The sequence below is a fragment of the Protopterus annectens genome, chromosome 6.part1, assembly GCF_019279795.1.
Source record: "Protopterus annectens isolate FY-2018-M chromosome 6.part1, PAN1.0, whole genome shotgun sequence".
Classification (NCBI taxonomy): Eukaryota; Metazoa; Chordata; order Ceratodontiformes; family Protopteridae; genus Protopterus; species Protopterus annectens.
The window spans coordinates 39,996,677-40,012,804 of NC_056738.1; the positions used below are offsets into that span (position 1 = coordinate 39,996,677).

At 39.3% G+C, this 16,128-nt stretch overlaps 1 protein-coding gene across 2 annotated transcripts in view; it reads left to right on the forward strand.

Annotated features, from left to right (window-relative positions):
* The window catches only part of TRIM54 (tripartite motif containing 54), a 1,123,771-nt gene that overhangs the window by 487,845 nt on the left and 619,798 nt on the right, over positions 1–16,128 (forward strand). For both annotated transcript variants that reach the window (XM_044075469.1, XM_044075470.1), the window contains exon 4: positions 15,912–16,007. In XM_044075469.1, coding sequence (XP_043931404.1) covers positions 15,912–16,007 — 96 coding nt within the window. The remainder of the gene's footprint in view (positions 1–15,911; positions 16,008–16,128) is intronic.

Consider the following 16,128-nt stretch of genomic DNA (forward strand, 5'->3'; position numbering starts at 1 on the left):
CTACTGAAACTTGCCATCTTATAGTCAAAAACCCTGCTACCAAGGGAAGCAAGAAAGTATGTGTTCCCCAAACCTAGCAGTAAAGTTGTAGTTTTACTAACATAAATTCTATGTGTGTTATATTAAACATATATACTAACTATTAAATACATAATATACCAGCAATTTTAAAGTATTAAAACTAGTGACCTAGCCAGGATACCCAGCAGCCATACCCCTCTCCACTCCTTAATAAACAAACCTTCCTGTCCCTGTGTTGCCTCCTGCAACTGTTACCACAGCCTTCTCTATGTCTATAATAGCTATCTCCTATCTCTAGCTCAGCTGTAACATTATTTCCCTGTCCAGGTTGCTTCCTCTACTAGGCTTATTTCTCACACTCCTATCTCTTCTCTCCCTCTTAGAATCTCACAATACATATATCTGCTGTTTAAGACTGCTCTTACATTCCCTAGTCGATCCACCAATTTGCTTAATAACTGCACCCAGCTATTCCCCCTGCTATCAGTAACACAAAATTTCCAGCTCTGTACTTACCCTTTCCATCCTGGTAGCAACCCAGCTATCAGCAGCTCTCAGATTGTTCTTTCAGACCCTTCTTCCTTTACTTGTATCCCGCTCCGTTCGCCCTGCGGGCTCACTCCGCTCCCCTACCCTACCCCCAATTTCCACCCGCCCCACCACTTCTACATTTATTCTTTCCATCCCCCTCCCATTCTCCCTAAATAACCAATAGATACTTTTTCTCCTTACTCCACCCACTTATAGCCAGCCCACTTACTAACATTCATTCTATCCACTTCCCTAATCAATTACAGTCCCCTCCCCCTCTTACAATTCTAAGGAAATCTGTTCCTCTTCCTAAACCCTCACTCCTGCATAGCCTTTTTCTCTGCTCTACAACTACATATAATCTTTCTCCCCTTGCACAAACATGCCTTCAATAATCTTCCACACCCCACCTGGCCCCCTACCTCCTCCTTCTTTTACTAATTCCCTTATGCTGTACCACTTCACTCTCCTCCAATGTCTGCCCAATTCTACCTACAAAAATAACCTCCATACACACCAACCTTTACCCTTACTCTTACTCTCACTTCCACTCTATCTCCCCTTCCCTCTTCCAGCCTATGCCTCTACACCTATTCCACACTAAAATCTTCTCCACCTTTACTACGAAACAGACACATAAACTAATCTTAGATCTTCCTAAATTCTTAGTTTTCAAATACAAATTGCTCAAGATTAACTCCTTCAACAACCTAGTCTTAGCCGGTGATATCCACCCCAACCCCAGTCCCAATACCATTATTAATACCTCCTCCCCCGTGTACCTCCCACCCCCTACAATTCTATAAAAATCTTCACAATTAACACCCAGAGTCTCAACAACAAAGTCCACAAATTTCAAGCTTGGCTAAGCCATAACAAACCAGACATCCTAGCCATCTCTGAAACTTGGCTTAAACCCCATATGTCTGATTCAGAGATCCTGCCCCCAGGATTTCACATTCTTAAAAATGACCGATTAAATGAAAAAGGTGGTGGCACTGCCTTAGTCTACTCTGACCTACTTACATTGATTCCCCTCCAAATTCCAATTCCTCAATTCAATAACACTGAACTTATAGCTGGACTACTAAACTGAACAAACATAAAAACATCTGCTTTATTGCTCTATATATATCTCCTGGTAACAACATCTCTATCCTCAAAGATATCCTCCACTGGGCATCTACTAAAATTAAATACAAAACCTACATTCTAGGTGATGTAAATATTGACTGGAACAAGGTCAATAGTCCCTCTCCATCCATATCCATTAACCTCTATAACTTCACTCAAAAAATCTACCCTATCACTCGACCTAACAAAACTACTCCCCCCCCCCCCCCCGGATCTACTATTGACTGGATCCTAGTCTCTGATCCAAATAAAATAACCAACACTGGCACAATTCCTGATTCCATTAGTGATCACTTCCCAGCTTTTATTCACTGTGCAACTAACTCTTCTCCTCACCAGCACCAATACATTCTTACTCGCAACCTTAGTAACATTAACCCCACAACCTTCTCCAATATGCTTAAGCAAATGGACTGGCACATTTTAAAAACCCTCCCACTTGACAGTGCTACAGACTACTTCAACTCTGTCTTCCTAGACATCTTAAATTCTGTAGCCCCACTAAGAAACAAAAGAATAAAAACTAATACAGCTCCTTGGCTATCCAAGCATACTAAACAAATGATGCTCCAAAGAGACAAATTGTGGAAGCTTTACCAAAAAAATAACCTGCCAAATACCTTCCTTCAATATAAACAACTTTGTAACCATGCAAAACAGCTAATCACCAAGGATAAAAATCCTACTATCTTAGACTCCAGTCTAATAACAACAAAAACCCTAAGCAATTCTGGAAATCAATAAATTCACTTCTCAATCCTGGCTCCAAGAATAACTTCTGTCCTGACCCTAGTAAATCAGACCTTGAAATCAGCTCAGATTTTAATTCATTTTTCATAGAAACATTATCAGACCTAACCAAGACATTCCCCAACAACAACCTTCCAGTCTCTCACTATTCCCCATCTAATTCCCCTAATAATTACGCCCTTATGTTCAACCTCAAACATGTCTCCACTAACTTTATTAAAAAACTTCTATGCAAACTTAAACCTTGCTCTAATGCTCCTGACAATATTCCCTCCTCTTTCCTAAAATGTGCTGCTGAAGGTTTAGCTCTCCCAATCAGCATTATTATTAAAAGATCTTTAAAGGAATTATATGTCCCCAAACTCTGGTGCTCAGCTTATATTCTTCCTCTCAACAAAAGAGGCAAAAACACCAATATTTAAAATTTTCACACTATTGCACTACTCTCACCAATCTCTAAAATCCTTTAAAAGTGTGCCCACCTCCAACTTATGCCTTTTCTGACCCAAAACATTCTTCTTATACCTACCCAACATGGCTTCCACCCAGGCCACAGCACCATAACCACCCTAATGCCTTGCCTAGAATGTGTCAATCAAGCCCGAGATTCTGGACACCTGGTCTCTACTGTATTGCTAGATTTGTCCAAAGCTTTCGATATTGTTTCCTACAAACACCTCCTCTCTCATCGCTCAAATCTTTATCTCTCACCAAGCACTTTATCCTGATTCTCCAGCTACCTATCAGACAGATCACAGTCAGTCAAATGGAAAAACTCCACCTCCCCATTCTTAGCTACTCTTACTGGTGTACCTCAGGGATCTATCCTAGGGCCAATACTTTTTAACATCTTTATTAATAATTTTCACTCTGCAATTCCTGATGCCAAAATCATTCAATACGCAGATGATTCTACCTTGGTCTGCTCTGCCTCTAACCTCTCTGAATTGCTCACTGAAACTCAAACTGCTTTTTCAACCACCGAAAACTGGATGCGTCAAAACCACCTCTCTCAATGCCAATAAATCTAAAATTTTACTGTTCCCCCCAACAAAGACTCATTCCTATAACAAAGATACTTTCAGAGTCCTGAGTCAAACCAACTCACCTGTAGAAGTGGTTACATCTGCCAAACTACTCGGCATTACTATAGATGAATACCTTAAATTCGACATCCACATTCTGCAAAATATTAAGAGAACCCACCAAAAACTTGGTATGCTATACAGGAATAATCACTTTCTCTCACACTCTACTAGGCACACTCTGGCCAGTACATATCTTCTGCCCTGCTTACTATACGGAGCTCCTCTCCTAACCAGCCTGTCCTCCTCCATCACTTCCAAACTAGAAAACTGCTATAATAAAATCTCTAAATTTGCCACCAAATCCAAACATTCCACCCATCATTGCCTTAACCTGCAATCTCTGAATTGGCTAGAACTCCCAAACTACATAAACTACCTCCAACTCACCACTGCTCATAGACTCGTATTTCACCCATTCTAAATGTACAGCTCTAGCTAATATCCTTCCACCTTACACCCCTAATGGAACTCTCAGATCTGAACATCAAAACTTGATAGCCATCCATAAGCCCAAATGTCCTGCTGGCCAACTCCTCCTCTCTTTCTCACTAGGTAAAAAATGGAATTCTCTCCCCTCCACTCTAAGAACTATACCAAACTCAGAAAACTTCAAAACCCAGCTTTTCAAACACCTATCCACTGAATGGAAATGTACCTGCCTTCACCCTACCTAAATCCACCCAACTACTTGCCCATAAAATGTTTTTGTTTCTTCTCTCCCAGGTTCCTAAGCTCTCTAAATCTCTCGTAGCTTGTTTTTGTATGACTGTATCCAAGCTCTCTTCAGTTCCTAGAGCTAACTACCCCTCATCACAACTGTGTAAATATTGTAAATAGTTTCATACTTTAAATGTGTGCTTGTAAAGGTCTTATATTTCTACTTTAAAGGTGTGTATGTAAAGTGTTTTCCCCACATACTATGCAATGAGGGCTCACATAAATGAACCTGTATAACCCTTAAGATCATACAATGATGTTTGTCTGACTATTGTGCAACACTGTACGTACCTTTGTTGCAATTTGTTCTAGATAATGTATCTTTACATTTCTATATTACTCTGTACTGTATTATGTATTTGGAGCTTTTCTCCCTGGGCCTCCACTGAAAATGGGTAACTTGGGCCCAGTGGACGTCCCCGGTAATCAAACTGGAAATAAATAAATAAATAATAAAATGTCATGAAAAAAAAGGTAAAAAAAAAAAAAAAGAAAAAAAAAGGCAAAAAAAGAACAGGTGTTTCTTTGTCTAGAATGATTTCTCTGAACAATGAAACACATCATGAGCAGGTTAAGACATCACTAACAACAGAGGATATAATTCATTTGCTGGGTTTTCTTTCTGGTGTTTAGGGACTCCTTTGACTCTAGAACAAAATTTATCCACTGTGTTCTAGAAATATGACAGAATTCCATGCCTTGCAAAAGAATTTTCACCACAGTTCAGAAAAACACTTTGGCTTCAGGAGTTATATTCACACTTATTGCTAGGATTGTTAAAAGTGAAAAGTATAATGTGGCATGCAGAGCTCACACCAAAGGAGAGGCTGTATTTGCTGACCACCTTACACTGAGGTTAAATGATAACACATGGCATCAGGCAGAGTGCCATCTCACAGATCAAGCCAGATGCTGCTGCCAAGTGTAAAAACAACGTAACTGCATTAGATGTGGGAAACCAGATGCTAAGAAACTGAGTGCATCTGAAAGACAAAGAAATGATGTAAAAACCCTTTTACCATTTGCTGGATAATTACATTTACATTTGCTAGATGGAAGAAGGACACAGTAACCCTATCAAGTCTTTAAGTGCATTTAGTATTGCAACTCCCCTCATCCCTAGTTTCCACTTCAGGTTTCCCCACATGCTCTATGCCTCCTTGAATGTCTCTGCAGATTTCCTCTCCACCACCATTTCTTGTAGTCCATTACAGACATTTGCAACACTTTCTATGAAGAAGTACTTTCAGAAATTCAGGAAGTGGTCCCCACAATCTGCAGTTTCTGTGCCCTCCTTCTCCTTCTGGCTTCCTGTTCAGGATAGAAAAATTGCACCAGTGCCATGCCTCCCTCATCTTGTTTGATTTTAGAAGAGAGCGGCTCTAGTTTCTCTAGTCTGTGATCGTATTCCTTCTACTCCATCCCAAATATCTGCCTGGAATTCCTTTTTGATCCTGATGCCCTTCCTTGTATGACTTTCAGAACTGCACACAGTACTTAAGGTATGGTGTAACCAGTGCTCTGTACAGTGCAAGCCTGACTTCTTCGCTTTTAGTGTTCATCCCACTAAGGATACTCACCAGCATTCTGATTGCTGCTGCCACTGGCTTCTCATTGTACTCTGATCTAGCCATTCTAAGTGTGGTCAGCACACCAGATTTTTTCATACTTTGCTACTGTTCTTTTTAATCAACTGACACTCCACAACAAGATTGCTGGCACACAGGTGCAGCACTTTACCTTTCTTTTCACTGAACCTCAGTTGCCACCTATCTGTTCACTTGGTCAGCCTTTCCATCTCCTGCCTTAGACTCTTTCTCCATCCTCCACTGCTACACCGGCCTTTGTGTCATCAGTGAAGAGTTTTGTCATGTCCCCTTTTCACACAGCTTTGTCTGAGGCAAACACATCGATGAGAATCGAACCTAGGACAGACCCTTGTAGTGCTATACTACTCACTATCCCTATTCCTACTACAGGTTTATAGTTATATACTAGGCTAAGAAGCACCAGGACCTTTATAAGTCTAGCTTTACAATCCATCCCAATTGTGTTCCCATGTGTTATTGGTGTTTATTAGGAGGTGGTATGTTAGTTAGGAAATTTCTAGAGGTTATGTTGGGAATATGTTAGTTTTGGGCATTACTGTGCCTCTTTCTATCAGAGACATGGAGGCTCAACCCGGGGTGAATTTCCATCCATTGGTTAAGGTTATGCTTAAATAGGGTTAGGGATGGGCTCTGTGTCACATGGATATGGAGCCTCTTCCAGACCATGGGGATCCTCTGAGACACATATCTTCCTCACCAACATGTCTTTTTTATGTCACAACCAAAATTTAAATTCTTGGATCGAGTTGTTCTGCTGGAGTTCATTTTGCAGATGTGCAAAAGGTCCATCAGAGCTGGATCCGATGATGTCTTTTATGCCAGCTATAAATCACCTTTCAGTAACCAGTAAGAGGCAGAGTATAGAGATAGGGCTTTATGTCAATCCATATAGGGCAATGTGTTTGTATCCTGGATTCTCCTGGTAAGGAACCTTTGTGGGTATTCTAACTGTTGCATATATCTGGTCAGGTGCATGCCGAGGGGGGCATTATCTTCAATGAAAGGCCAAATAAAGTGACACTATGACATCCTTGGACCTGGAAGCCATGCCTGTACTTATAAGTTGGGTGACATAGAATGTTTTCTTACTACCTTGGCTGCATGTTTGTCAAAAGCCAGATTACTGTCTACATATGCTCCCAGATCTCTGACTACCAAGTCAGTTCTTAGGGATGTCTATCAATGGTGTAATTAGCCTGGGTGGCAGTTTTCCCAAAAGGCACTGTGCCTTTCACCAGCACTGTCTGCATTCTAGCATTGCACCATGCCATAGTCCATTTCACCATGCTGTAGTCCCCCATTCCACCATGCCACAGTCCCCCATTCCACCATGCTGTAATCCCCCATTCCACCATGCCATGGTCCCCCATTCCACCATGCCGTAGTCCCCCATTCCACCATGCCGTAGTCCCCCATTCCACCATGCTGTAATCCCCCATTCCACCATGCTGTAGTCCCCCATTCCACCATGCCATAGTTCCCCATTCCACCATGCCATAGTCCCCCATTCCACCATGCTGTAATCCCCCATTCCACCATGCCATAGTCCCCCATTCCACCATGCCATAGTCCCCCATTCCACCATGCTGTAATCCCCCATTCCACCATGCCATAGTCCCCCATTCCACCATGCCGTAGTCCCCCATTCCACCACGCCGTAGTCCCCCATTCCACCATGCTGTAGCCCCCCCAGTTCCTCAGTCTTGATCTTACCCCCACCACTTTCAGTTGTCATAAATTCTCATGCACACTGACTCAAAGGGCTTACTGCTGCTGCAGACGGGGTAGATATGTTGGAATCCCCTGCCAATTTCACAAGTGACCTGATAGCAAAACAGGCTCAGATCTGACTGGCAGGTCTTTATTGTCATAAATCTACATTGTTTGCTGTCTTGGAGATTGTACTTCTCTACAGACAGCAGCAGCTTTGTTCTCAGGATTCTCTGTGTGACTTTTTTAGGTGCTGCTGTTAAGATAACAGGCATATACTTACCCAGTTATTTTTACTTTTGTGATCTAACTCCCATTTTGATGAACTTGTCAGGTCTTTCCAGCACTCCATTCTTTTTGACATGTCCCTAAAAATTATTTGCTTCCCTTCCTATTGTCTTTTGCCAACTACCTTTAACTTCTGCCTGCACTGTCCTTATCACTTCTGCTGCCCTTCCACTAACCTGCTTCTGCCATAACCTTTGCTTTTTGCTTCTTGTATGCCAGGTCTTTTATCAGGATTTTGCCTTGATATATTCATTCATTTTTCCAGTGCAAAAAGAAAGGTAGCACTTACATCCACTAACCATACGTAGTAAAGCCGGTTGAAAAGATAACAGAAGTATACCTCCATTAACACATACATTATCTGTCTAGTAGTGAGGTTGGCTGAACAGATGGCAAACATGTAACACAATGGCCACATATGTCATATGTTCAATGGAAATATTAATTCCTCAGTTTTAGGCAGGCATTTCCCAGCGGAGTTACCACCAACAGCTAAGAAAGCATTCCAGTTACCACCATCAGCTAAGAAAGCATTTCCAGTAAAACGTGAATGGTTTGCTGTGCCACAACCTTACAAGCCTACTAGCAGTAATTCAGAGATGAAGTAGGGTGTGTGTGGGATGTTACCTGAAACTCAGCACTGTTGTTCTAGCCACTAAATAACTTAATTTTCATTCTGCAGACAGACTGGATATTTGGAGCTAGTGCTGTGCTTGATACAGTGTTAAAGATCATTTGCAAACATACACAACACAATAAAGCATCTACATTCCTTTTCTGCTTTATCAGTTTGGCATTGGTCTGCAGCAATTGTGGTGGTCCTTCTATGTAATTAAGTGATTTTAAGTAAAATAAATAAATAAAATAATACTGTTTCAATCAATGTCTTTGGATCCTTCTAGGATTGCATCTGGAAACAGCATGTTTATGAATGGTGAGAAGATACATTTCAAGGGCTGGAAGCCTTCCCTGTCCAGCTCCATGGTATTTTGTTTTTGCTTATATAGTGCACTTAATACCATAGTTACTCTCCTTGATTGAAATCTGCTTGTTTTATTTACTTTTATTGCTTGCCTAAAGAAAAATAAAGCAGATATGTTCTAGATTAGCTTTGAATTTACTATTGTCAGGTTAAATGCTGGATCTCTAGGCTAAACAATTTAAATTACATTTTTGTTTCCATCTCTTTGTCAGAAATAAATAATCCCCTACCCTTCTAAATGCGTAATGTTGCCTTCTCTGTACTGCATTTTTTATCTTTTAAGAATTCCATTTTTAACATGTATTAAATGCCTGAAGGAACTAGACACACACACACACACACACACACACATATATATATATATATATATATATATATATATATATATATATATATATATATATATATATATATTTCCATTTAATAATAATAACAAAAGAACTCTTTAAATATGTTTTTAATATTTGTGCTTCCTATGATATATGAATAATAACACCTGTAGAGCTATCAAGAAGCTTTGGCACATTAGCATTGCAGAGACAAGACTAGACTAGGTCCCTCTGGAGAGACGATGATTTGCACTAACACCAGGCATGACTATGCAGTTAGCCATCCAGCCATTGTGGCTGACTTTGAAGGTTGTCAGGGAGGTACTGTGACTGATGGGCAGAAGGAGTCTCTTCTAAAAGTATGCAAGGCATTGGGTGGAAAACCTACTGTGCTGACAGGTGTTGTGATCTCCAAGTGTCGGTTTAAGTTTTTTGATCATATATTTTTATTAAGACTGTTCTGTAAAGGTGAAGAAGGCCAAAAAGCACAGGTCTTTCACAGTATAAAATGCTAAACAACTGTCAAATTGTAAGAGAATGTATGACATTTTATTTATTTATTTATTTACTTATTTTACTTTTGTTTACTGGGAAAGTCCGACTGGACACAGGTCCTTTTTCAACAGAGGCCTGGGGAGAAAAGCTCCAGCAATAAGAAATACACACATTGTAAAAGTTAACAATAATACAAGGAAATTCCAGTAGCATTGGCAATCAACAATAGTACAATGTTGGGCAATACAGTTCTTTAGAGGTTACTATAGCATAACGTGCTACACGAATATATGCATTTAAATAACGAGGAAAAGCAAGTTACAATAGAAATGAGTGCATGGAGTGGTGTAAGATACCATCAACTGAGGAAGTTGTGGTTAAATATATTAAGGTTAGAGTTATCCAGGAGAGTTGCATGAGCAGAGTCAGGTGTCTATTAAGTGAGTAGTTATCAACTTTTTAAACTGTACTGTGGAGGAGTTAGAGATAATAGGGGTTGGCAGTTTATTCCATCTTTTAGACTGACGTTTGAAAAGTGAGATTCCTCAGCTGAGTTGTTAGCTTTGGTGGTTTGTAAAAGGAGTTTATTACTGGAACAGAGGGCTCTAAAAGTGGTGTATGGTTGTATATGATTTTGGAGAGCAGGGATTTTATCTGGCTGGTGTAGGATTTAGTGGGCAAAGGTTAATTGTTTATACTGTAGTAGTTGAGGAAGTTCTAGCCATTTAAGTTGTCTAAGAGCTGTACAGTGATGTCACCTGTGTGTGGCATCTGTTGCAAATTTGGCAATTTTATTGTAACACGATTCCAGCTTGGTAAAATCAGTTTTACAGAGGTTGATTAGTACTGGGGAGGCATATAACAGAGGTAACAGGAGGTGTGGATGGGCGATGGTAACTTTTGTGGATGTAGTTAAAAATTGTTTCTGTAAAGAAGACTTAGTTTCCTGTGGACCTTTTTAATGGTTTGAGCAATATGCATCTTGAGTTTCAGATTATTGTCAATTTTGATGCCCAACAGTTTAATATGTGTTACTGAGGTGATAACAGTTTTGTTTTTGGACTCAACGTTGAAAGTTAGGTGAGAAGAGGGAGATCTTGTGGGGTGGAAAAGAAGAAGCTTAGAAGTAGAGGGACTGGGATTTCACCTTTTGGGGTAGCATAAGTAGTTTGAACCTCAGATATTTTTATTTAGGAATATTTGGGTCCTTTTACATTGTACAAGGTGCTTAGATAGGTAGCTTTACAAGTCAGGGAGAGAGGTGCATTGTATTTGATGATGGTCTTAATAAGGGAGGAGTATAGAGGGACAAGAACATCCTTTGAGTTAGATGAGATGCCCCAGCAGATAAGCCATGTGAGGCAGAAAGACTTCCTAACCACAATCAAGACATGGTGATCAAAAGAAAAGTTTATACAGGCACGCAGATCTGTGTGACTCCTGGGTGTATGTGTCATGGTGCATGCTGCCTGTAATTGGAATTTGTGTGGCTGCAGAGGGTACTTGTTTCTCAGGTTATATTTAGGAGGCCTTTGTGATTTAGGCTACTGTTAAGAGGTTTAGCATAAGTAGCCTCAGTTTATGTATATTTAGTGATGCTAATTGGTAAGTACAGTAAAACTACATTTTGATTTTATATTGATATTAATTGTTGAGGTTCATTTTGTCTTTCCTGAGTCCTGGAGGACCAGATTAAGTCTCAAAAGCAAACCTTATGTTCTTGTTTATTTGTTATAGTGTCTTGGGTGAAAACTGCTGGCCTGCGACATACTTACATGTGAATAAGTGGAGGAGGGTAGTGTGGCTTGTCCTTAAGTTTATGGAATCTACAACCACAGGAACCTAAACTTCATTTCATTCTGAGGAGACCCTGCTGCTATTTCCTTACCCATCTCAGCTTGTCACTGTTGTGACTCTTGCTTTGTCTAGCACCTACACTAATTAAATGTCATTAAGTTTTCATCCCTGCTCTGTGCCATGCCTTTACAGTGAGCAGCTGCAATGAATGAACAAACTCCTTTTTATAAGCATAATTATTTTCATTTATTTATTTAGTTTGGTAACTGGGGTGGAACACTGATCCAGCCCAGACAAATATAAATGACAGTAGACTAGCAGTCTAGCTAAAGTTAAATAGTGAACGGATAGAGCACAAAGTGTAAAAGCTAGATGTTAGCTTTTTTCAATGTTTTGTGTTTAGGTATTCTTGTGTCAGTACTTTTGCTGTTGATAGCAATTGCTATATATATATATATATATATATATATATATATATATATATATATATATATATGTGTGTGTGTGTGTGTTCCAAAAACAATTGAGACCCAACAAAAATGGATGATAAAAATCCCAGGAAGGTAGCAATAACAGGAACAAAATAACGCCACTAGTCGTAAAGTCAGTTTAATACACACCAAAACGTAAGCGCTTTCACAGAACAAAGTCCGCTTCCTCAGATGTTAACATTACTGAACAAACATATCCTGTATATACAAGGCTAAGTCATTGGACTAATCAATCAATTAAAAACACCATAGTAACTAATCACATTAAAACAAGGTGTGCCTTTAAGTTCCTAAAGCACAAAGCTAGCATCTGTTTAAAACCAAACCTTAAAATGGAGTACTCTACTATATAGCATATAAAAAATCAAAAGAACAAAAAACAACACAGAGTTCATCATCCTACCTTAAAGGTCTAGTTTTAAGTACAGGTTTAAGGGGCACACTCTCATTAAGTCCACTCCCTCTGTGTGCTCCTAGTCTAAGTATCCATCTGACTTCCAAGTTTTCAGTACTATTCCTAAGATCTCCCAACCTCATACTCTCCTTTTGAACCTGCAGTATTTGAAAACAAAAGCTGTGCATGGTCCCTGCACTTAGTACATGCTTTGCTAAAGCACTACAATCCCTTTGAGTGTTTATGCAATATACATGATCCCTTATTCGTTCCTTAAGGGTTCTGTTAGTTTTTCCTACATAAAAGGAAAAACATTGTGTGCAGTAGGCTACATAAACTAAGTTTCTGGTATCACAGGATCCAGTACATCTCAATTCCCATAGGTACCCTGTGTCTGGATGTCTAAAAAATCACGATTCATCTACTTATCCACACTGTGCACAACAGCTGCAACGCCTAGTGCCAAAGTGCGGTAAAATGACCTCTTGTTTATTTTGATTAGGGTAACTTAATTGTTGTTTTAATGTCGTCTGGTTCCGATACACAAATGTTGGACTGTTATCTACAACTTGTCTGGTGAGATCATCTACTAATAGAATATGCCAGTTCTGTTGAATCAATCTCTCTACTATGTGTCTATTAGTACTATACAGAAGTACTATAGACAAATATGAAAAATTAGTCTTGTCTATTTCTCTGCTGGTGGTCCTAGCTGAATAATAGGGCTTGGCTCGACCCTGTCTCCCACTACGGACTTTATCAAAGGTTCTATCTATCTCAGATAATTCATACCCTCTATTCATCAGATAATTTTTTAACCTATTTAGCCCATCACTCAATAGTAACTCATTGCAGCATAATCTGGAGACCCTCATAGCTTGTCCTCTCACAATATTCCTAAAAACTGATGGATTATGCATACTGTCTCTATGCAAAAATGATGGTTTATAGCAAGGTTTCCTGTGACTTTTAGTTTGACAAACATGGTTGTCAACATAAACATTAACGTCTAGGTAGTGGATACTAGTATGAGAAAAATTGATAGTAAACTTTAAAAAAGTGTTGGAAACATTAATATAATCATAGAATCTAAAGCAGCCACGGTTGTACAGCGGTAGCATTGTTGCCTCACAGCAACAGGTTCTCCTGTTCAATTCTCGGCTGGAGTGCCTTCTGTGTGGAGTCTGCATGTCCTCAACATGGTTGAGTGGCCTCCAAATGACATGCGTGAATGGCCGTGCCTTTGCTGAAGGTTGGGTGTCGGGCTGGCAACTCAGCACCATAAAAATCTACTGCCAATCATTAGCGGACCGGAGTTCCGCTGTTGCAACCCCCTAACTGGGAAAAGCCGAAAAGACAGACAACGACCTAAAGATGCCTACGTAAAGACATCTCAGATGGCTGCAGAGTTTCCAGGAGCATTAGTCTGCACTTACCGTTTAACAATGTCACAGAAACTATGCCATTTGGAAAAGTGTATAAGGACAGAAAATATTGGGCATGCAGATTGAAACACACTGAAAAATGTAGAGAATGAGCTATCACTGAGATTGTAGCCGGGGGTGAATCGTTGCAAAAAAGCACCGTGCATCATCATGCAGCTGATGCATCAACAGTGGCAGTTTTCATGTGTGATAAAATATGAGGAGCACTATACTAAAGAGCAGTTTTTCACAGCTATAGCTCTACTGCTTTGAATGTAAACACCCTGCGTCTTATGCTGATGCACACACTATTTCTTAATATTTGAGCTGTATTGTTAAATATCATTTAAAGCATCACCCCAGGAGTTTTTTTTTCTGCTTTACTTATTCAGGTAATTTTTCAAGAATCAGATTGTGTTTATGGATGTTAAGGGCCATTTGGATATCTTATTGTTTAGATTTTAAGAAGATGGATCGCAAGTTAAAGTTATTTCTTTTTGAAACTACACAGGAACATACCACCACAGAAAGATTAGTATTGCTGCAATTTTTTGTGTTGTAAATTTTGGTATTTTGCCTTTCACAGTTGTTGTCATTCGTTCTTTTGCAATTTCAACATTGTGAGTTTCAGCGTTATGGTATTTCGATGTTAAACATAGATCCATCTGTATGTGTGTGCAGGCGTGTGTGTGTGTGTGTGTGTGTGTGTGTGTGTGTGTGTGTGTGTGTGTGTGTGTGTATAATGAATGAACATGTTTGTGTTTGTTAATGTAAATATATAATGAATTAAAATACACATACACATATTTAACTATCAACATATCTATATCTATCTATATCTATATTTATATATATATATGTGTGTGTGTGTGTGTATGATAAGATATATATATATATACACACACACACACACACACACACACACACACACACACACACACACACACACACACACACACACACACACATAAAGAATAACTAAATGGTCTTGTATTAATTTTATAATTCCTCAGCAGATGTAGAGGGTACATGTTATGAGGAAACAAAGAATAATACAATATGAACACTCAGAATATGCCGTATTACAGACAGTAGTAGTAACAAATAATTGGATAGTTATTATATAACACATATGTCAGGAAGTGCAATCTGATAGCTGCAGGATCATCTGACTACAGGAGTAAATATGTGGATGAAGGCCACCTTATATACACTTGTTTAGTTTTGCTTGGTAGTTACATGTACAGTAAATAGCTAAGCTGCACACAGTGGCAAGGCTACAGGTTAGTATTTGTTTTGAGTTAGGTGAGAGCGTGATGACAAAAGTGGTTGGCTCTTGGCTGGGGTGGTACCTGTCTCTCATCAGTGATCTGCAAATTATTCTTCTATATTGGAGAGGCTGTGATAAGAATTAGCAGGGACAAGGTGTTTGTAGATGAAGGTTTACTTGGGTGTTTAGTATATTACCTGTAATAGGACTGGAGATGCAGTCTCTTGCATGAGTAAATACAGCGTTCAGTCTGTTAATTGAGTTGCTTAGATTTCTGTTTGTGTTCTCTGGGACTGTGTTTCATTGTGCAAAATTGTTCTACATTTAGTATTTACATTTTTCCAGCATCTGTCTTTCACCATAAACCGAGAAACATGAAAAGATGAACAAAAATTACTCAAAACAAACTAGGCAAAAAAAAACAAAACAAAACACTAATTAACATAAGGATGTGCAACACAGAGGCTACAGTGGTGAGTTTGACAAAAGTTAGTGTGTGTGTGTGTGTGTGTGTGTGTGTGTGTGTGTGTGTGTGTGTGTGTGTGTGTGTGTGTGTGGAGGGGTGGTTGTGTAGGCAAAATTTGATGTTAAATCTGAGTGTCTGTCCACAGTGAAATGTGGACTCATTTTTAATACACAGAAATTAGAATTTTCTGATTAAAACATGTAAATAAAACTTGTGTTTTAATTGAAGAATTCAATTTTTGTGAGTTACAAGTGAAGTTCTAAACATTTGGAATTCAGTGTGGAATAGTGATAGAAGACATGGACTTAGTGGTTGGAGACTAGGTAATGTACAACACAATACTTATCCAATGTCTGTCAAATTATTGTCATATGCTGTTGTATAATAACAACTTGTGTGCTGTTTCTCCTGCAGAGCGAACTCAGTAATGGCATTGCAATGCTTGTAGCTGGGAATGATCGGATCCAAACTATCATCTCACAAATGGAAGAGATCTGCAAAAAGATTGAGGTAAATGCATGTTCTGTGGTAAGAATATTAATATGCACACCTGTTGACCATCTTTAGTTTATCAAATTGTAAATTTGAAAGTTTCTCCCCAGTAAATCCACAGGTACAGACAAGAAGTGGA